We start from the raw sequence: 21,526 nt of genomic DNA, 5'->3' as shown, positions 1-21,526 counted from the left end.
ATGGGGGATCTTGGTTCCCTAACCTAGGATCAAACCCAGGCCCCCTGCACTGGGGGCACACAGTCCTAACCACTGGACCACCAGGAAAGTCCCCTGTCTACATTCCCTTTTCTTGCTCCTCCCAAAGGTCTCCCCGTGACTGTGCTCATCCTGAGCTGCTGACTTTGGGGGCAAGTATCAAGGTAGAAAGTATCACAATAAGCATTGGTTGTCATTTACTATCGTTTAATAAACTTCAGTTTCTGTTGCCTCCTAGAGATGTGCCTTTGATTATGTGATTTGATTTCTGTGAATTTCACTATCTCTATCAGTAAACTGGACACAATACCATTTTTTTTGCCCCACCCCCCCATCATGTTATAAGAAGTAAATGTAGCACCCGGCTCAATCCAGTGACACTTTTACTGTTTTCTTCTGCACGCATCACGTTTTTCACCGGCGTCAGCCCGGTTTCTCGGTGCTGTCTGCTGCAGAGAGTGCTCAGGCTGTCTCCCAGGGTGCTGTTGCCACATCGCCGTCCAGCATTAGCTGCGTTCCTTCTGCTTTAGTCACTGTGTTAGGCTGGGGGGCTGCGTCACGTTGTCTTCTTTCTCTTTCCTGGATTCATAATGAGTTTTTTGTTGATACTAACATATGCAGCTTCAGCAGGCTCTTCTCCAAAATTTGATCATTAATTTAACAGAAAGTTATTTGTGAGAGTTTTCATAAGCTTGTCTCCCCCCAGTTTTCCATTGTTAAGAGAACAGTTTTTTAAATTCCAATGAGGAAACACTTGATGTAGAAGACTTTTCGAAGTCCAGATTTCTGTCTCCAGAGTAATAGAGAGTAGCTAATTCTGTGGCAAAGCTTAGCCTCTAATTTGCTGCTTCCACAGGCTAGGAACCTTCACTTTGCCTCTGATTTGAAGGGGTGGGTTTGAGTGGAGGACTGGTTAGAAGGGAGGTTTCAACTCTCAATTTTCTGTCTTCATCATGTTCTTATTATTTGAAAAAATTACTAAGCTTACCCTAGTAGATATGTGTTATTCATAAAATATCAATTATTCTAACATATATTACAAAACCATGAAAGTGTAAATTAAATGATGAGTTTTTCAAAAAAGAAAGCTTCATTTATTTTCTTCCTGAGCTCCAGGGAATCTTCTTAGTTGCATCCCTTTTGGAACGGCCCCTGGGCCGGTCTGAACGTTCAGGCCCAGCTCAAGTCTGCTTGTGCTCATTTGCTTGAACTCACCATTTTATTTCTACAGCTGGACTGTAAACTATCTGTGGTTAGGGACAGTGCCTTACTCTGTAATCCCACAACAATGCCTGGCACAGTTTTGGGTACTTCATATGTATTCAGTATTTACTTGTTGATTGATTTCTTGGGATCATTTTATTTAGAGTGTTATTTCACTGTTAATAAAAGGAAAACAATCTTTAGCCTCTTCTTCCTTAATAGTTCTGGTGTTAGTCCCCATACTCTTCATATCCTAAGGTTAAAGATCATCAAGCCTGTCTGTGTGTACAGATTTTCAGAAGTAGATGTGCTGTCTGATGAAGTAACTTGATTGTGACCTCATGGCAGCGGTGCAGGCTCGGAAGCACACCTGTGTGAGCACCCACATCTGTTTTTGTTCCTTGAGATCTCTGTCTTTTCGTTTCTTATCAAATGGCTGAGTGCTCAACTGTAGCATTTTCTTTCCTTTTTTTTTTTTAATACTTTTTCTAGAGTTAATTTGTGCTGGTATTGTGGGTTTGAAGTGAAGTGAAGTAGCTCAGTCGTGTCTGACTCTTTGCGACCCTGTGGACTGTAGCCTACCAGGCTCTTCCCTCCATGGGAATTCTCCAGGCAAGAGTGGAGAACCCACTGGAGCGGGTTGCCATTTCCTTCTCCAGGGGATCTTCCCAACCCGGGGACCGAACCCGAGTCTCCCACATTGCAGGCAGATGCTTTAACCTCTGAGCCACCAGGGAAGCCCTGTGGGTTTACTACTTTGTGTTTTGTATTTTTTAGGTTTCTGTTCTGTTCTTCTGAACAACTACTCTGTCCTTTAATTCTATAGGCTTTTTTAAATTTATGAGAGTAAATTATTTGTAATTACACTTAAAAATTCTTTATAACTGTTCAATGAATCTCAGTGGCTTAACATCATAATCTTTTTCTCATAGCATTCCTATATTGTCATCTTCTCTTTGTGAATAGAAAAACTATAAAGGAAAAAAATTGTCAGTTGCAAATCAAGACAGTGAGAGAGATAAAAAGCAAGCCTGATCTTCAGATTTGCAGTTCACTTACGTCTCTGTGGACTTTGTCATTCCTTCCTGAAAGGTGCGGCACTGTGTACTTACTAATCTGATTCACTAAATCACATCATTACAGTTAATGACAACTTAAAGGTTTTGAGGTGTTTATTATTTCATTTTCCTGATAGGCTTGTTAGCCAGTTTTCCTTCATTACAGACACCCTCAAAGCTTCGGGGCTTCTGCTGCACGCGTCTCTCCTTGTCCTTGCGGCTTTCTGTACGTGTTCTTCACAGGAGTCAGGGTACAGGCCCCCCCGAGCACATGTAAAGCCTCTGCCCATGTCATGCCTGCGAACATCTCACTGGCCAGAGCAAGTCAGCAGCCCGGCCTGACCTCAGTGGGGCAGGGGGTGCACTTGGTCCACAGCAGGAGGCCGTGCAGAGTCACGAGGACAAAGGGCAAGGGATATCAAATCCTATTAAGAGTGGAGAGCTGGGAGCAATAATCCAGCCTACCACTGTAGGGAAGCAGGACGTTAAAACAGTCGTTAATTTGCTAATGTAAGTTTTGTGGACTATGAACATGGCAACACTTTTTTCCCATGAGTAACTTAAATCTTATTTGACTACTTTGAAAATTCTCGGAGCTCTGAATTTCTTTCAAGAATGCCCCTTTAAACCAAAATTATTGTTATGGAAACGAACACAAGTAGAGATGCTAGTGGTGGTAATTGCATATGTGCTTTGAGAAAGAGGTAGAATTGCTGATTGACTGGAAAAAGTGGACAGTGTAGATGTAGAGGGGAGAGATAGAAAACTGCCCAAACAAAAGAAAGCTTTCTTGCAAGTAAACTGTTAAGCGTTATAAAGTAGGCACTTGGAATTGGAATGAAGGGAGCAGAGTTAAGCTAGATTAACTCACAGTATGGAGGCGGATTTCTGAGACTCAAACACATCAGAAAGGCATTAAAATATCTGTTCTTACTTAGACAAGAAGGGAGAAAGTTCAGAGGTGGTGTGTTATAATCTCACAATTGCCTAGCAATCTAAGTCAACTCTAGTATATTTTATAAGTACATACAGAAATGAGTTTGTATGTTAGAATTAATGCCTGTTAAATACTGTAGTGGAATGAATAGTTCCTTAGAAACCCTTTTCTTCTTGAAGTGATGCTCGGTGTGTCCGTTTAGCTTGCTAATATTTTCTCTTTTCTGTGCTGCCTTATTTCTTTCCTTGAATAGGGAGAATCTTTTTATTTAGAAAAATGGCATCATTTACAACCTTTGTCAGGAATATTTCATAGAGGGGAGACAGAATTGACTTCGCTTGAGCTGGTTTGAAAGCTATGGAAACTCAAAGTAGATAGTACTTTACTATTGTGTGCATTATGACAGCTGTATCTCCTTTACTGGTATGAACAAGGAAAGTAAAGGAGCGTATGGCAAAGCTGTGCAGTTTTAAGCTTAACCTCGTCTACTTGTTTGTCACCGAAGTGAAAGTTCATTTATTCTCTGTTGTATGTACTTGGCTTTATGAGCAAATGTATTCACGGGAATATATAAATAGTTTGGTTTTTTGTAATGTTATATTTTTAATCATAGACCTGCAAGGTTATGGACTCTTAAGGTTACAAATATAGTACAGGGAGGTCCTGTGTACCCACCACCTTGCCTCCCCTAATGGTGACATGAGCCTAATTTGTAATCATTGTCAGACATTTTTTGCCCTCTTTAGTAAGCCTGCCTTTTTCAGAAATCTGACTTTCTTTAAAGCAAGAACACCTATATTGTGCCCAATCCTCTTTAGCTTTCAGGATTAAGAAGTATTGTGTAAGGATCCTTCTGCCAGTGTTGCTTTATCTCTTTACTACATTCCTCTCCATTTTCCCAGTTTCCAGATTGTACCATGGATTGCCAAGGGACTATGTTTCATCTGCTTTTCTGGTATATTGCTCCTCAGCAGTCTAAAAATCTGCTCCTCCTGTTGAAGAGATATAATCAGTTGAATATTCAGATTTCTTGTTTTGAGTTTATTTTGCTGGTATTTGAAAACCTGAGAGGATTTTTTTTTAACAGCGTCTCTTTTTTTTTTTCCTTTTAGCCTGAAAATGAAATTTCTTCAGACTGCAATCATGTAAGTATGGATTTTCCATAATTCGCCATGTGTGTTTTATGTATATGATGGCAGATATTAGGATGCTCTTCCTTTGTTCTGGGAAGCATAATGTTTTCTTAAATGCACTTAATCTTAACAAGAGAATGATTAACCTTATCTAAGGGCCATGATAAATCTACAAATAGTCCTCCATTGTAGAAACCAGCAAGCTCGGCCAAATAACATTTGTAAACATAACTTTTTCTTCAGTTACAGCTACCACATGAAATTGTTTCTTTGCAAGTCAAGTTTACAATGTTAGAGTTTTGTCTTTTAAAGTTATTTCACTTAGTCATCATAGAGTCATCTACTGTGTGCCAGACACTATGATGGAAACTGGACACAACTAAATACCTCGAGGATGGAGACAGGCTCGAGCTGGCAGATACAGACTCCAGAGATAACTGCGACTGATGCATTCAGTGTCATATCTGTATCTCCATATCGTATACAGTCTAACATTAAAAGGAACCGATGTGAAATCACATCTGTGCAAAAAGCACTGAATGCTTCGGCAAAAGCCTGTAAGAGCACAGTGGGGACACAAAAGTGAATTTTGCCCTGGTGGGTTGATGTCCGGAAACATCTAATAGTGGAGATGATACTTGAGTTGTGTCTTCAAAGAGGAGTAGTTCTATATCTGACAGTACTGGAAGAAATCACTCCACCTCCACATTATTTGGTATTTTGAATGGGAGACTGCAAGAACAGAGAAGCAGATTGGCTGCTTAAGTTGATGACGTACTCTAGGTAAGGTCTAGATAGGTCAGAGATTTAAAGTAAAACACCACAAAAACAGTAGAAGAAAACATGAACAGGGGGTAGGGTTTTTAAAATATAACACAACCTCAAAAATTATTTAAAGGAGAAAAAAAAGATTCGTAAGTCTGATTGCATTACTGCTGTGACATCTTGTGATTCAATTAACCAAATGCTGTACTTAGTCACATTACCTGCCACGGACCATAGACACCACTGGACAGTCTTTGTCTTTTTCCTCCTGCTTTAACCTCCATTTCCTAGCTCTGTATGTGTTCAAACATTTGCTTCTGTTTCCTGTAATAGTTGGTGAAGCCCTTGAGATTAGACTGTGTGTGATACATCATCAGAAGTGCTAAGCAGATGTTTGAGTGAGTCGGTGAATGAGTGATTGTATTCTTTAGTCATGGAGTGAGGCAGCCTGAGAAAAAGGCTCCTCCTCATCCTGCGTCATAGAAAGCCCCTACTCTGTTTTCTCCATCTGAGCAGAGTTTAAGAGCTCATTTTTGCTACTTTTCAGAAATTGGATCATGTATTGAAATTTTTTAACTGAAGCTGCAAAGATAAAGTAATATTCAGCCCTCACCTGTGAATAGTAATGGCTTTAGAGATTTCATAGTTTGAAGCGTTGAAACAGTTGTGTAAAACAGACCTTATCATGTACGTGTCAAGTTGAGGGTTTTAGAGGAATAAAGAAAGATACACTTGGAAATTAGACTCTGGACGACATTCCTTCATAAAAAGCATGTGAAAAGCACTGTTGGTTGTGAAATCTGCAACGTAGCCTTCAGTTCTGAGTTTCTGTGTTAGACTTTTTGATTTAAGAAGAATTTTGCATGTACACCTATTTATATTTTCTTGGAAAAACTCTTATCAGGAATTTTCATTTTAGTTTTTTCTTGACTTAAAGAAATTTGTCCTTAAGTAAAAATAGAAAAAAATATATGTTTTGAATGGTAGTGCTTTATTTTGTTTCCACATTTTTTCCTTTTATTTATAAATACAGTGACATTTTAATCTTACTTTTTGTTCATTAACTGAAGTGTAAAATATGCCTTATCTGACTGTATAATGGAATTTTATCATTTATAGTAACCACTAATACTAAATTTCATGCTATTCTAAGTTTTTTGTTTGTTTGTTTTTTGTGTTCTTTTCTCTTGTACCTAGTTGTTATGGAATTATAAGCTGAACCTAACTACAGATCCAAAATTTGAATCTGTGGCCAGAGAAGTTTGCAAGTCTACAATATCAGAGGTAGGTAGTGAAAGAAAGAATTCTGTGGATCTTTAATGACCTGAAAGGAAAAATGACATCTGTTGACCAGACCAGTCAATGAGGGAGGAACGAGGGATTCAGTTACTCTACTTCTCTTGCATTCACGTATGTCTTGGTTCAGAGATAGACCAAGGCAGGGGTGTGTGTAATTAGACTTCTTTTTCGTAGTCTGCACTCACAGTAGGATACTGTTGATTCAGGCAGGTTGGCAATCAGGCTCTTTTTGTCCCCAGATGGAGAATACAGTCACTCCTGTCATCAGTGAGTGCTCTCACACGCTGCACAGTCCGCTTGTGACTGAGGCATGTCGAGGCAGTTTCCCGGGAGGCTCATAAGCAGTCCTCAGTGTTTTGGCTGTGCGCTTGGGCCAGTTGAACCACAGAGGCATATGCTCCAAATAATAGGAGTTAGCATTAGATAGGTTTGTGAAAAAGTTACATGTATATTGTTATAAATGGACATTGTGTATAAAGACAGAAATTACTGAAAATGTGTATAATATTACATGTATGGTGATATATATATGTGTGTGTATATATATATAATGTAATTAATATTACATTAATTGGTGATATTTTTTCTATTCTCTTGGCTCAGTGTAAATATCAAATGATATTAGTGAAAATTGTGGTATTGAAAATTGTAATTTATTTTCTTTTTTAGAATTAGTGGTAGAAATTCTATGAAGTTGGGGATTTCTACATACTGAAAGAATCACAAAGGAAATAATTGCTACTTTTCTATCTCCAAGTTAATAATCAGAGATCTTGCATTATATAGATTTGTCCCCAAACTATCTTTTTTTTTTTAATATGTTTATTTATTTGACTGCTCTGTGTCTTAGTTGTGGGATCTTTAGATGTGACATGTGGGATGTAGTTCCCCGATCAGGGATTGAACCTGGGCTCCCTGCATTGGGAGCCCAGAGTCTTAGCCACTGGACCACCAGGGGAGTCCCCTTACTACCTTATTGATGACTTAAGTTAGGACCATCTTCTCTTGAGCTCTTAGGGAACACCCTACTCCAACCAGGTAAGTCCTCAGCTTATGTACCTTACTTAGCTCTTTATGGGATCTTAGAGAACCTGCTTTCTTCCTCAAACCTTCTACTACTGAATCAGATATGCTTTATTCTTTTAAAGCAGTGACCCTTCATCAAATATGTTGGGGCTTCAGAATAGAATAGCTTATTTTAAAACTTTGATATTCAGCTTTTAGATTCAGTATTACGTACCTCAAACTCCCTTGGCTCGCTATGTGACTGACTATACATTCCAGTTTGAGTGCCATGTGGAAATTTAGCTCAGAGAATATGCAGATTCGTCAGAATAATTTCACCCTTTGTTGGTTTTATCTATCTGTATTTATAAAATAAAACTGTTGGGACTTCCCTGATGGTCCGGTGGTTAAGACTGTGCTTCCACCGCAGGGGGCACAGGTTCAGTCCCTGGTCAGGGAACTAAGACCCCACATGCTGCCTACGCATAGCCAAATCAGTAAGTAAATAAAACTGGCTTCCTTGTAATGTGTGTGTTACGTTATGGCCCTCTTGTAATCTTTTGGAGGATGTTGTGGTTTTATAACAGATTCATGTAACAGGGGTACTTCGCCCTCTATAGAGGGAGATCATATTGCAGTCAGAAAAATTAATTAACAGGAAAAATAAAACATGTTATTCTACATTTCCCTCTTCTCTTTTAATTTTGGAGTTATTCTTCCGAGGAGAAAAACAACATCATAAAAATACTGAAGACTGCAAACTGAACTTTTTATTTACTCTCCATGATTGAGTCAAATATTGCCTGCTTTTCTCTTGCATTATGTCAAAAGTAGAGTGACTGTAGCGTTTCTCTAATGGTTCCTTAAGAATCTGCTCCCCAGCCACGTCAGACTTTACTTCCATTCATAAATATGTTGATGATTTAATGCTGTTTTTCATTGTTATTCTTAGAAGTTTTTTGTTGTTGTTGTTGTTGTTGTTTTTAAACTTCTCTCCAATACAGTGGTTGGAAAAAAGCATAAAATTTTAATTCAGACACTACATCTGGTTGTGATTGGTGGTGGACTGAAATACAGATAGGTACAACATCTCTGGGTTTCAGTAAAATCTCAGGTGATTGAAGCTAAATATACATTTAATTTCTTATTCAGGCTTCAATTCAAAATGTCTAGCAGTCTTTCTTCAGATTTTTAAACCATTGATTGCCTAATAGAGCCTGTCTGAATACTTGCTCTTCATTGTTTTAAAAACCCAGGTGTCTTCCACTAGTCCTATTTTTTTCTTTCATGCAGGGCTTTTTTCATTAGTTGAATTATAAACACTGAGATTTTTAAGCTTATTTCTCCTTTTACTTTTGAAACTTACCTCTGTTTTACTTTTTTAAAAAATCACAAACAAAAAAACCCTTTTCTTGGAAGTACATTTATGGCCCTCTTCTTAGGCATCATCAAAAAAAAGAGCCCAAGGTTAAACTGAAAGAATTGCTTTCAGCTTGTTGACTGTTGAAGATCTCTGCTGCCTCTTGAAGCCAGTGTGAGGCTGTTTAATTTCCCAAGTTTGCTTCTTTGAAAATAAACACAGTTTTCTGTCTTGAACTGAGTCTTTGACTTGCTCTGAATTTAACACTGGGGTTAGGCATGAAGAGACCCAGTGGCTTATAGGACTATTAGCGTGTGGTGTGTCCTTCACCCTGTGCCTTCTGGAAAAGGAGATTGTATTTGTCTATCAAGTGTACATATTCACCAGATGTGGTATAAGAATGGAGAATGGTCTCTGTTGGTCAGAAAAAAACCAACAAAACATTCCCTTCTCATTTATATTAAAAATAAACATTTACATTTGGCTCCTTCCTCTTGTCAAAACTGCCATTTTTGTTTGTTTTTAATTTCTCCAAATGCAGTAGGCGTTTCCCAAACAACCCTCTGTGCTTTATGATTCAACCTTAAAACCCTGTAAGTAGATTGCACTTTTTATGATTAAACTTCAACATTTTTAGCCTAATTTCCTTCCTTAGGACTTGTGGTTTTGGATGCGCTTTGCAGAGACACTACCCATGTGGGGCCACTTTTGCTTGACCCACTAGATCATATGTCTAAACGACCCAAATTAGAATCGCAGTGGCCTTCCCCTTCCTAGACTTCTTGCCAGACTGCACTGGACATCATTTTTAAACATGTTTCTGTTTCAGACCACAGTGGTGAAGCTGGGAGTCTACTCAGTTAAGAAACATGCCCACTTCCTTTTCTACTTTAATTCTGCTCATCTCCGTTAGTTAGGCCTTCAGTGTTATTTACAAATTGCCGTTGATGACAACTGCAGAGACACATTAATTTGAAATTTATTTGCCAGACATTAAAAATGGAAAGTAAATAATCTGCCTTTTTACAAAGTTAAATCCTCCATGTGTTTTCCTTCTCTCTTATCTATTTTCTAAGTAAACTAGCACTACGGGGAAAAAAAAAATGCCCAAACCCATAGTTAATTCAGAACACATTAATGTCATGTCGAGAGGTAAAATAGTACCCCCCCTTTAGTAATTAGGTTTATCTAACAATAATAGTTTGCTGTGTATGTTGGCATGAGATATGCAACTGGACTTTAGTTCTGCACCTGTTTTTCTGACCTATGCCTTAGATTAATCATATCACTATCCATTGCATTCTTTGCATGGGTAATGGTAATTCTCAGAAGAATCATTTAAAAAGAGCTGTCAAAAACTCTTTTCAGGGACTTCCCTGGTGGTCCAGTGGCTAAGACTCTGAGCTCCCAGTGCAGGGGGCCCAGGTTCAATCCCTGGTCAGGGAGCTAGATCCCACATGCTAAGAAATTTTCTCAGTAAACTGAATCTAAAAAAAAAAAAAAAAAAAAAGCTGTTTTACTTCAAACCTGGATTTTACCTACGCATTTATGTGTTTTCTTGTAAAACACATTAATAAGATATTTCCTAGAAAGTGCAAAAGTCTTAATAGCATAGCACACACACTGTTTTCTTTACAACAAAAGCATTTCTCAGTGTTTTCCTTTTCTTTCTTTCAAGAAGAAACAAGAAGGTATCATTCTCTCTTTCATAAAGGTGGTTTGGTAAGAGAATAGAATGCTTTCGTAAAACAGCCATTTTCCTTTGAGCAGATCAAAGAGTGCGCTGATGAGCCATTTGGAAAAGGGTACCTGGTTTCCTGCTTGGTGGATCACCGTGGCAACATCACCGAGTACCAGTGCCACCAGTACATCACCAAGATGACAGCCATCATTTTCAGTGACTACCGGCTCATCTGTGGCTTCATGGATGACTGCAAAAATGACATCAACATGCTGAAATGCGGGAGCATTCGCCTTGGAGAAAAGGTATCTCTCTACTTCACTGGCTTCACCAAAGGATCTTACAAATTTGATGAATGAACAGCTTTGTATAACTGGCACGGAGAAGATTTAGAGCTGGCATTGGACTCAAAGTTGAGGTCCAGACAGCCCCAGTATCTAAGGCTAGTTTGCCTGTGGATGCACTTTATCTGTTTGTAACCAAATGTTTCAATATTGTGTGGGGAAGTAGAGGAATTCATATCTGCTAAGATTAGTATTACCTTCAAAATGCAAAACCAGCTACCATTTCTTACTTGTAATGTTCCTCTGGAAAAGCTTTCTGTAGTCTTAAGGGAAAAGTAGTTGGATTAGGAGAGACTCAAGTTTTCTAACCTTTCTTAGCATATACCTCACTGTTGTCTAAAAAAATTACTTAATAAACACACCAGTACAAAAGAGAGCATATTTAAATATTAGAAAATTTTAAAATATGTGAAGGGTACTTTTAGCTTGTCAAAAGAAAGGTACTCTGTAAATAGGATATGTGTTATCTTCGTGTCAGAACTAGTTTTAGTAAAGACAGGAAAGAAAATAACTCCCTAGTTTCTTGCTCCTTAATTATATCTGATCTTTCTTTGTTCTTATTGGTCTGTTGTCCAAAAGGTCACAGTAGAGGATCAGTCAGGTTTGTGCTTAATCCATTTGCTCAGCAGAAGTGAAAACTCCTGAGAAGTAGTAGGTTTCGGTGGGAGAGGTAGCTGAGACCTGTGGATGGCACAGCTGTTAATTGCCGCTGCTCATCAATCTGCTGTTCAGGGAGTATGAGAGCAAAACCCATTTGTCTCCTTGCCCTCTGTTTGTTCAGGGCACTGCTTGCAGGCTTCCGTTCTTGGCTGGGACGTGGTGGTAGAATTCTGGAACTGCACACACCAGTTCAGATGAAGCTTTGAGGGCTGGTCATTGTCTGGCTGTCACCAAATACCCTTTGCTTCATACCAGCTCAAGGCTCTGGCCCTTTCCCAGGGCACCTGAGTCGATCTTGAGAGCTCTGTGGACTGGCATACAGCTTCCAGGCAGCTCATGAGAGGCCAGTTTTAATAAAGAAGACTGATTTCTTGACTTTGCCAACACCTTTTAGAAATGGCACAAAAGCACTTAAGTCACTCTGATAATTCAGAAGCTCCTGTGACTGACTTTATAGTGCCAAGGATTAATATCCAATTCCATCTCACTCTTAAAAATCTTCACATAAGTGTTCCAGACACACTTTTCAGGAATCAGTGATGGCACATTGTCATATTTGTGGTCAGTGGTCCATGCTGTAGAACGGACCATTATAATCCACCTCTCCCTGTAGTAGTTCTTCCCCATTGCCCACCAAGATAGTTGCTCATTGGCTTCCCAATAGCAATCTGGATTGTCCAGATAAAACGTGCTTTTGGCAGGTTTTGTGTATGAGTTACTAAATCCGTATTGACTTGAACAGTGGCAGAAAATAGTAGTGCCAGAGCCCAAAGATGTGACAGTGAGTGTTGATTTTTCAGCTTTGTTAAAATAAAAAATGTTATGTGGGGCATCCAAAAGCACATTTTGTAATTTTCATCTTCTGTTGTACCTGCTAGTTAGATGAATTTCTCTTTATACCAGGCCCTCACCGTAGCACCCTAGATGCACTTCTGAAAAAGCATGTTCTTTTCTGCATGTGTGTATGTGCGCATGCGTGTGCGCATGCGTGTGCGCATGCTCAGTTATATCGGACTCTTTGCGACTCTGTATGTAGCTCACCAGGTCCCTCATGCTAATGCTGCAGCCAAGTTTAAAAATGATAGCAGTCTGTCTTCAGCCCTCCCTTGCCTTGTCTAAATATAGTTGACTTCTCTGAAGTCAAGTTATTTAGATATGAAAATTATTCTGAAAATTAATAAATCAGCTTCTGACCACAGAAGAGAACACACTCATCAGTTTTAAATTTGTTGCCCTGAAGCTTGCAGTCTCCTCTGTGACTGGCTTTCAACTGACCTCCAAAAATCAGAGAAGAGGGGTCATGGTTAATCTGTTAGTACCCTGCCTCTTGTATGAACATTTAAATGTCATGATTTGAAAACCATAATGATTGTTTTCAAAATATTAGAATATGCAAAATTTAAAAATAAAAGCTATATATTTAATAAAACTTGGAATTTTCTAAAATATTTTTTAATAATTATTTTTAAAAAGAAAAAGCAGATCTTTGAAAGTAAATGTAAATAATTCATATCATCTGAAGAGAAAGCAGAATGTGACATCCAATACAGGAGCTTAATTGTAGCCATGTGCCTCCTTATTACTACTTCTGTACTTTTCCCTCAGTAGTTGTATCATTCCATCATTCTCTCCTTTAAAACCAACTACTGTGAATAGTTCAGATTTTTGTCTCTGTCTAGAGAGGTAGATCACAAAAAACATCACAGATGTTGAAATGGTGAATAATTAATAGCAGAGATGAAAACTCAGTTCTTGCCCGTTTTTCTGATTTGTGTTGTCATTCTCTGGTCTTTCAAAAACATATATATTTTTAAAGCACAAGATATATGGAAGAAAAAATATTACCTGCTGAACTGCTGAGCACTTACATGGACACTGTATACTAACTAGTTTTAAGACTAACATCTGTCTCACCACAGTAGAATTTTAAAAATTCACTGTAACTCCATTTATAGGATTATTTGTTATGCATATGTCAAGCTTGCATATTAAGAAGTTACCTTTTTAAAATCTAAGCCCAAGTAACTTCATTTATTGTATATTATATGCTGGTGTACAGCCCCTTGCTTTCATTTGTATTCCGTAATAACCCTACAGTCTTCTCTATCAAATACTTGCATACATTTGAGTTTTGTAACTCAAACTGGCTGACCTGGAAAGCTGAGAGACTCTGGGGAACTGAGAAGAATTCCTGAAAAATCTTTTATTTGAAAAAATTATCTAAAGTTACGATAATAATAAAAGAGAGCATCTAATGGATGGAGGTGATGTTTTGGCCTAATGCCAATATGTGGTGCTATAACTGCTGTAATTAAAATTACATTTCACATTCCTTAAAGGGTCTCACACCGTGACGCTGCTATGTTTAAACAATTGTGAACCCTAAGTATACAGAGAAACATTTAGATCCTTTGCAGGGAAATCGTTTCTTGACCCTGTGAAGCCAGAACTAAAGGCTAAGTAAGTCTAAATGGAGAGTTGACAAATGTGCTGTTATTTTCAGTCTCTTGTGCGATTATGACCTAATTGCTAGTGACCATCTCAGTAAGGTGTTTTATGAGCTACTTGACTTTGGTATGAGACATGATTTTATACCATAAAATCGTGTGTATCATAATCTCTTGTAAACTGTAAATAATAAGTGATTGATATGTTTCCAAATCTTTATCACAGGTTTGTTTTAAGCCTGAATTTCTGGGGTTTGTGTCCACTTTCCTCCCTCTCCTTATCTTTTTTTCAGTTGTTCATCAGAGTTTCTTTTCTCCCTTCAGAATTACTCCCTAATAATACTTTTTGATCATCTCAGATTTCTAAGCATTGGATGGAATCTTCAAGCTAGTGACAGAGTTTGAGCTACAGACAGAAAATAGGAAGCACGAGAATATGCCCGTGTAATGTGCTTCCTGATCTTTTTTGGATTAAAAAACCTTTTGAAATTTAATGAAAGCTACAAACTCTCCTCAGGAAAAATACACATAACCCACATACAAATTGTAGGAGTTTCATGGAACTCCAAGGTCCATAAAAAACAATGGTGGCCTGTTAGCTGGGTGCCTGATGCTCTGCAACTCTGTTTACTCAGCTGCACTCTAGGTATCACAGCTCTTATTCTCTTTCACAAGTGTATTAGGAGAGAGCATGAACATTTTCTAGAAAGTACTTGGAAATTAATGTGCTATGGAACAAACCCTATTACAGCAAAATGGGAAAATACATGGTTTTTTGTTGAATTGAAATTTTAGTAAAATAAGTGTTTCCCTACCTAATTTTAGGAGTCTTACATACAGATGACCTCATGAATGTGGTATTTTACTATAATGAGATTTTATGTGCCTGTGTGTGTATATGTGTCAGTAAATGATGGCACTCTATTTTCTGTTGCTTTGGTTTGCTGTATTTATAGATATACCTCTCAAGTTTTTGAAGCATATCTTCTGAGTATAGAAGATTAGAACTCTGAAAATGTTTAGGGAAAATTTTTCATGTTGTGGTTGCTATGGGGTTGATGCAATGTACACTTAAAGATAATTGGATGGTTTTAGGAAAGCTCTCAAAAGCAGTTTGTATACTTGGTGGTAATCTTGTTAATCACATTAAGATAAATGTAAAACATCAAAGTGAACATTACTCTAAAAGTGGGGGTCTTTGTGGACAGTAGAAAATAGAGAAAGAGGGTCTCTCTAGCATATTTCCTCATTAAATTCCGTGGTTTGTCTTATTTTTTAAACGTGACTGAAGCACTGTTATTTGAGAAACACGTAGCTCTTGGAGGTGAGTGAACAGAGACTCTCTAAGGCGTCGGCCTTTTGTGACTCCCCAGGTGGTCCGGTGGCGGACCCCGGGCTCCCACTGCAGGGGCTGTGGGTTCAGTCTCTGGGGAACTAAGATCCCACATGTTGTGTGGTGCAGTCACAAAAAAAGAAAGACATTCTGACATTTTAAACTCTAAAAGTCAGGTTTCTGTTTCTAGTGCAGACTGAATGGACTTAAATTTCCCAGGATCTGTATTTCTGTTGATAGCTCTCAAGTATTAACATTCTTACCAAAGATTATCAAGGGCATCTGATGTAACTTCCACAGTGAGATTGGACCCCACCCTGTGTCTCAGTGGAACATTGGTAAACTTCTGTGTTGAGGGTTTTTGTTGTTGTTTTGTGTTTAACTAAATGATGTTTATTTTGAAGCTCATGTTGGTGAGAGTTTTAAAATGGTTGTGTCCTTGCTATTTTAGGATGCACATTCACAGGGCGAGGTGGTATCATGCTTGGAGAAAGGCCTGGTGAAGGAAGCAGAAGAACGAGACCCTAAGATTCAAGTCTCTGAACTCTGCAAGAAAGCCATTCTCCGGGTGGCAGAGCTGTCCTCTGACGACTTTCACTTGGACCGGCATTTGTATTTTGCCTGCCGAGATGATCGGGAACGTTTTTGTGAAAATGTGAGTCAGCTCAGAAACTGTTCTTCTTTGGTTTCTTTCTTCCTAGTTGGTTTTTTTTTTTTTTGGATACTTGATTCCAAAATTAAACCAACACTGTCACATGTAGAAAAGCCACTGAAATGGAAGGTGGAGTAGGTCCCAGGAAAACAGGAAGTTATCTGGGTACTGGCTGCTCAGGCCGGACGTAATATCTAGGGAACACTTGGTTTCAGTCTCCACTGCGATGTTCTTTCTACTTTATCTCACTTCTCAATTCAGTTCTTGGGAGTCTAATTTACATATAGGAATCCTATCTTACCAGGGAATCCCATTCATGTATATCCCATGGCTAAAACTTGGCCATATTACATATTTCTGTTGAGGTAGTTTGGGCTAAGATGAAGGAAATAGCAGGCAGCTAACTTTTAAAACCAAGTCCTTGGTTACTCCCTGCATACTCTATAGAACAACTTTCTAACCCTGTAGTCAGAAACAATCTCCACCTTTACCACAAAGGACTGAGAGTGTCTTGTGTATGTTCCCACTCTGTCTGCTGTTGTGAATTAATATATCAGAACCACTGAACAGAGCCACTGCCAGAGTTTTACTGACTCTAGATTGGAGAAGGAAATGGCAACCCACTCCAGTGTTCTTGCCTGGAGAATCCCAGGGACGGCGGAGCCTGGTGGGCTACCGTCTATGGGGTCGCACAGAGTCGGACACGACTGAAGCGACTTAGCAGCAGCAGCAGCAACATTAAGTTATAAGAAGGGAGACTCATTGACCCTTCTCTTGGTTCACTAATTAACAGTACATCTGGGAACACGTGACAGGAGCCAAACGCCATGGGAATTTTTTTTTCCATATTTACTGCAATCATTGTTTTCTTTCAGAGGCTGCTAAATTTTGTAAATGGCTGAGTCATGTGTTCAAAGATAGTCAGCATTATAATAATTTAATAGAAAGTCCTATATAAGATTATGGATTATGCCCAGCATAACTACTTAGCTAGTGGTGATGGTGATGGTGATGGTGTTGTATTCCATCTTACAGACACAAGCTGGTGAAGGCAGAGTATATAAGTGCCTCTTTAACCATAAATTTGAAGAGTCCATGAGTGAAAAAGTAAGTATTTCTTTGAAACAGATCAGCATTTTATTCATTTTCCTAAAAGCTTTCTTAAATCCTCTCACACAATATAAACTCATACCAAAATATAAAATACTGATACAGCTTAACCTTTCAGAAATAAAATACGGGGCCTTTAGTAGGAAACCAAAGCATATTACATTTAAACGAAAAAAGTGAAGCTCCTCGTGATATCTGGACTTAAGGAAGTCAATGGGGAATCAATTTGGGGAGTAAAATCAAAGAATTTTAATCAAAGTTACACTGAACCCATCCCTATGCACTCAAGAAGTTTCAACTAACCAAACCAATGTGCTTCATAGGTAATTAGCAATTGAATTTTTCAGCAGCTGTCTCATTAAGCACTCTCATTACTGTTAGTCCTCTGTCCCTCAATGCATGCAAGAGACTCTTATGATTTTTAAAAGTAATTATTTTGGGCCTTGCTGTCTTGTCATTTACTTTGCTGTGCAGCTGAAGAACTATTTTTTATTTCAGTTCCTTATATCATTTACTGTTGAATAATTATGTTTAAAAAGTACAGACTGGAACTTCCAGAGTGTTGTGTCCGTTGCCACTTTCATTCTGGTGAAATTTACTTTAGGGACATTTGTTGAAGAGGAAAAGAATACATTGTCAAGTTGATGTATGAGTATCTACCAAATATTTATGTGTTTGGACAGTTGCTATTGCTGCAACAGTCAGCAGCTCACCGTAGAATTCCAGAGTTGCCCACTCATATATCGCTGCTTCTTGCCACTCTGTTTCAGCACACTTGTGCTCAATTTTAACCAAACTTAAACACAGACATTTTGCTAATGACTGCAGTTGCTTATTGTGCCTGGCCATGAGCCTCTGCTTGTCTTAGAGGGACATGTGAGCGGCTGGACCATGTGAGCAGTCTCACAGCTCTCCTGCTGCACTCTCTCCTCAGTGTCGAGAAGCACTAACAACCCGCCAGAAGCTGATTGCCCAGGATTATAAAGTCAGTTATTCACTGGCCAAATCCTGTAAGAGTGACTTGAAGAAATACCGGTGCAACGTGGAAAACCTTCCCCGGTCCCGGGAAGCCAGGCTTTCCTACCTTCTGATGTGTCTGGAGTCAGCTGTGCATAGAGGTGAGAGTTCATTTCTTTTTATGTTTTCCACTCCTTTTTGGATCTTTGCTCCTGTGTTAGCTCTTTTGAGTACACCTGTCCCTGTGACTCAAGAGTCTTTCTAGGGAAGCAGAACTCTAGGCTGAGGGCTTGGAGGCCCTCAGTCTTGTTGAAGGCCTTTCCTCTTAATGGCCTTAAATTCTGTTTTTCTTTACGTCCCAGCTTTTTTTTTTTTTAAGGTTTATTTCTCAAATTCAAATTTTAATTTTTAAAATGCTTGTGGCACAGCAGTTTTAGGAGAGTCAGGGAAGTATAATGATTTAGCACATTAGCTTTGGGTCAGAGACTTCATGACTTCAAATTATGACTCTTTCAGCAAACTAACTGGCTGGGTGACCATTGTTTATGTTTCGTAATCTCTCTAAATCTCATTTTTCTATCTATAAAACAAAAATACATTACCTGTGTTGAGGAGTTCTTATGAGGAGGACTGAACGAGGTTATTTGACATAGCACTTAGCATATGATAAGTGATAAGTACTACTATTAGTCTAACAGTGTTTATCAAGAAATTAAACAGAAAAGAAAGGAAGGATTATCTCATAAGGTCAGACTCAGAGTCTGTTCAGTCCAAAAGTGAATCCTTGACAAAGGAATCAAGAAGGATGTTTAAAGGTCAGGGTCCTTAAGAAATAACTTTTCTTGGGCCCTTCCTGGAGGTCCAGTGGCTGAGACTCCGTGCTTCTGTTGCAGGGGTAAGGGTTCGCTCCTACACACTGCATTTTTTGGCATAGCCAAAAAATTTTTCCAAAAAAAGAATAATTCTTAATATGGACTATAAGTTATTAAAAATGAAGTTACTATCTGGTTAATGAATCATGCTGAGACAGTTGACTAGTGATTAAAAGTTAGGTGTGAAAAGATCAGTTGTTAAAGCTCAGAAGTTTGTGGTGATTTTTTTTTTGGTATCTGAGTAGTTAAAATCTCTTAAAAGCCAGTAGAATAGCAACCAGAGAGAGTGCATGGTCTTGGACTGACTACCAAACAAAGGACATTTTGAAGGCAGTTTGGAGAATTTTGATTATGGTCTGGGTATTTGATAAAATTTTTCTGAAATGTAAAGGTGGAGATTGTTGACTATTAAAGGCATATCATAAAACAGTATAACATCTAGAAGACTCTATACATGGACATCACCAGATGGTCAACACCGAAATCAGATTGATTATATTCTTTGCAGCCAAAGATGGAGAAGCTCTATACAGTCAGCAAAAACAAGACCAGGAGCTGACTGTGGCTCAGACCATGAACTCTTTATTGCCAAATTCAGACTTAAATTGAAGAAAGTAGGGAAAACCACTAGACCATTCATGTATGACCTAAATCAAATCCCTTATGATTATACAGTGGAAGTGAGAAATAGATTTAAGGACCTAGATCTGATAGATAGAGTGCCTGATGAACTATGGAATGAGGTTCGTGACATTGTACAGGAGACAGGGATCAAGACCATTCCCATAGAAAAGAAATGCAAAAAAACAAAATGGCTGTCTGGGGAGGCCTTACAAATAGCTGTGAAAAGAAGAGAAGTGAAAAGCAAAGGAGAAAAGGAAAGATATAAACATCTGAATGCAGAGTTCCAAAGAATAGCAAGAAGAGATAAGAAAGCCTTCCTCAGCAATCAATGCAAAGAAATAGAGGAAAACAACAGAATGGGAAAGACTAGGGATCTCTTCAAGAAAATCAGAGATACCAAAGGAACATTTCATGCAAAGATGAGCTCCATAAAGGACAGAAATGGTATGGACCTAAGAGAAGCAGAAGATATTAAGAAGCGATGGCAAGAATACACAGAAGAACTGTACAAAAAAGATCTTCACGACCCAGATAATCACGATGGTGGGATCACTCACCTAGAGCCAGACATCCTGGAATGTGAAGTCAAGTGGGCCTTAGGAAGCATCACTAGGAACAAAGCTAGTGGAGGTGATGGCATTCCAGTTGAACTATTCCAAATCCTGAAAGATGATGCTGTGAAAGTGCTGCACTCAATAGGCCAGCAAATTTGAAACCTCAGCAGTGGCCACAGGACTGGAAAAGGTCAGTTTTCATTCCAATCCCAAAGAAAGGCAATGCCAAAGAATGCTCAAACTACCGCACAATTGCACTCATCTCACACGCTAGTAAAGTCATGCTCAAAATTCTCCAAGCCAGGCTTCAGCAATATGTGAACCGTGAACTTCCTGATGTTCAAGCTGGTTTTAGAAAAGGCAGAGGAACCGGAGATCAAATTGCCAACATTCACTGGATCATAGAAAAAGCAAGAGAGTTCCAGAAAAACATGTATTTCTGCTTTATTGACTATGCCAAAGCCTTTGACTGTGTGGATCACAATAAACTGTGGAAAATTCTGAAAGAGATGGGAATCCCAGACCACCTGATATGCCTATTGAGAAATTTGTATGCAGGTCAGGAAGCAACAGTTAGAACTGGACATGGAACAACAGACTGGTTCCAAATAGGAAAAGGAGTTCGTCAAGGCTGTATATTGTCACCCTGTTTATTTAACTTCTATGCAGAGTACATCATGAGAAACGCTGGACTGGAAGAAACACAAGCTGGAATCAAGATTGCCAGGAGAAATATCAATAACCTCAGATATGCAGATGACACCACCCTTATGGCAGAAAGTGAAGAGGAACTCAAAAGCCTCTTGATGAAAGTGAAAGTGGAGAGTGAAAAAGTTGGCTTCAAGCTCAACATTCAGAAAACGAAGATCATGGCATCCGGCCCCACCATTTCATGGGAAATAGATGGGGAAACAGTGAAAACAGTGTCAGACTTTATTTTGGGGGGCTCCAAAATCACTGCAGATGGTGACTGCAGCCATGAAATTAAAAGACGCTTACTCCTTGGAAGGAAAGTTATGACCAACCTAGATAGCATATTGAAAAGCAGAGACATTACTTTGCCAACAAAGGTTCGTTTAGTCAAGGCTATGGTTTTTCCTGTGGTCATGTATGGATGTGAGAGTTGGACTGTGAAGAAGGCTGAGTGCCGAAGAATTGATGCTTTTGAACTGTGGTGTTGGAGAAGACTCTTGAGAGAAGGAGATCAGCCCTGGGATTTCTTTGGAAGGAATGATGCTAAAGCTGAAACTCCAGTACTTTGGCCACCTCATGCGAAGAGTTGACTCGTTGGAAAAGACTCTGATTCTGGGAGGGATTGGGGGCAAGAGGAGAAGGGGACAACAGAGAATGAGATGGCTGGATGGCATCGCTGACTCGATGGACATGAGTCTCAGTGAACTCCAGGGGTTGGTGATGGACAGGGAGGCCTGGCGTGCTGCAATTCATGGGGTCACAAAGAGTCAGACACGACTGAGCTACTGATCTGATCTGATTTGATGAAATTGTCCTGAAAT

General features: G+C 39.0%; 1 protein-coding gene across 1 annotated transcript in view; it reads left to right on the top strand.

The window, feature by feature from the left end:
* The window catches only part of GLG1 (golgi glycoprotein 1), a 127,739-nt gene that overhangs the window by 74,846 nt on the left and 31,367 nt on the right, over positions 1-21,526 (top strand). Inside the window, exons 2-7 of the mRNA XM_061386712.1 lie at positions 4,329-4,361; positions 6,312-6,398; positions 10,549-10,764; positions 15,695-15,898; positions 16,931-17,002; positions 17,940-18,123. Of these exons, the coding sequence (XP_061242696.1) occupies positions 4,329-4,361; positions 6,312-6,398; positions 10,549-10,764; positions 15,695-15,898; positions 16,931-17,002; positions 17,940-18,123 (796 nt within the window). The remainder of the gene's footprint in view (positions 1-4,328; positions 4,362-6,311; positions 6,399-10,548; positions 10,765-15,694; positions 15,899-16,930; positions 17,003-17,939; positions 18,124-21,526) is intronic.

This window comes from Bos javanicus, chromosome 18 (assembly GCF_032452875.1).
Source record: "Bos javanicus breed banteng chromosome 18, ARS-OSU_banteng_1.0, whole genome shotgun sequence".
NCBI lineage: Eukaryota > Metazoa > Chordata > Mammalia > Artiodactyla > Bovidae > Bos > Bos javanicus.
Note: the sequence above shows the minus strand (reverse complement) of the source record. Positions and strands in the feature narration are given on the sequence as shown.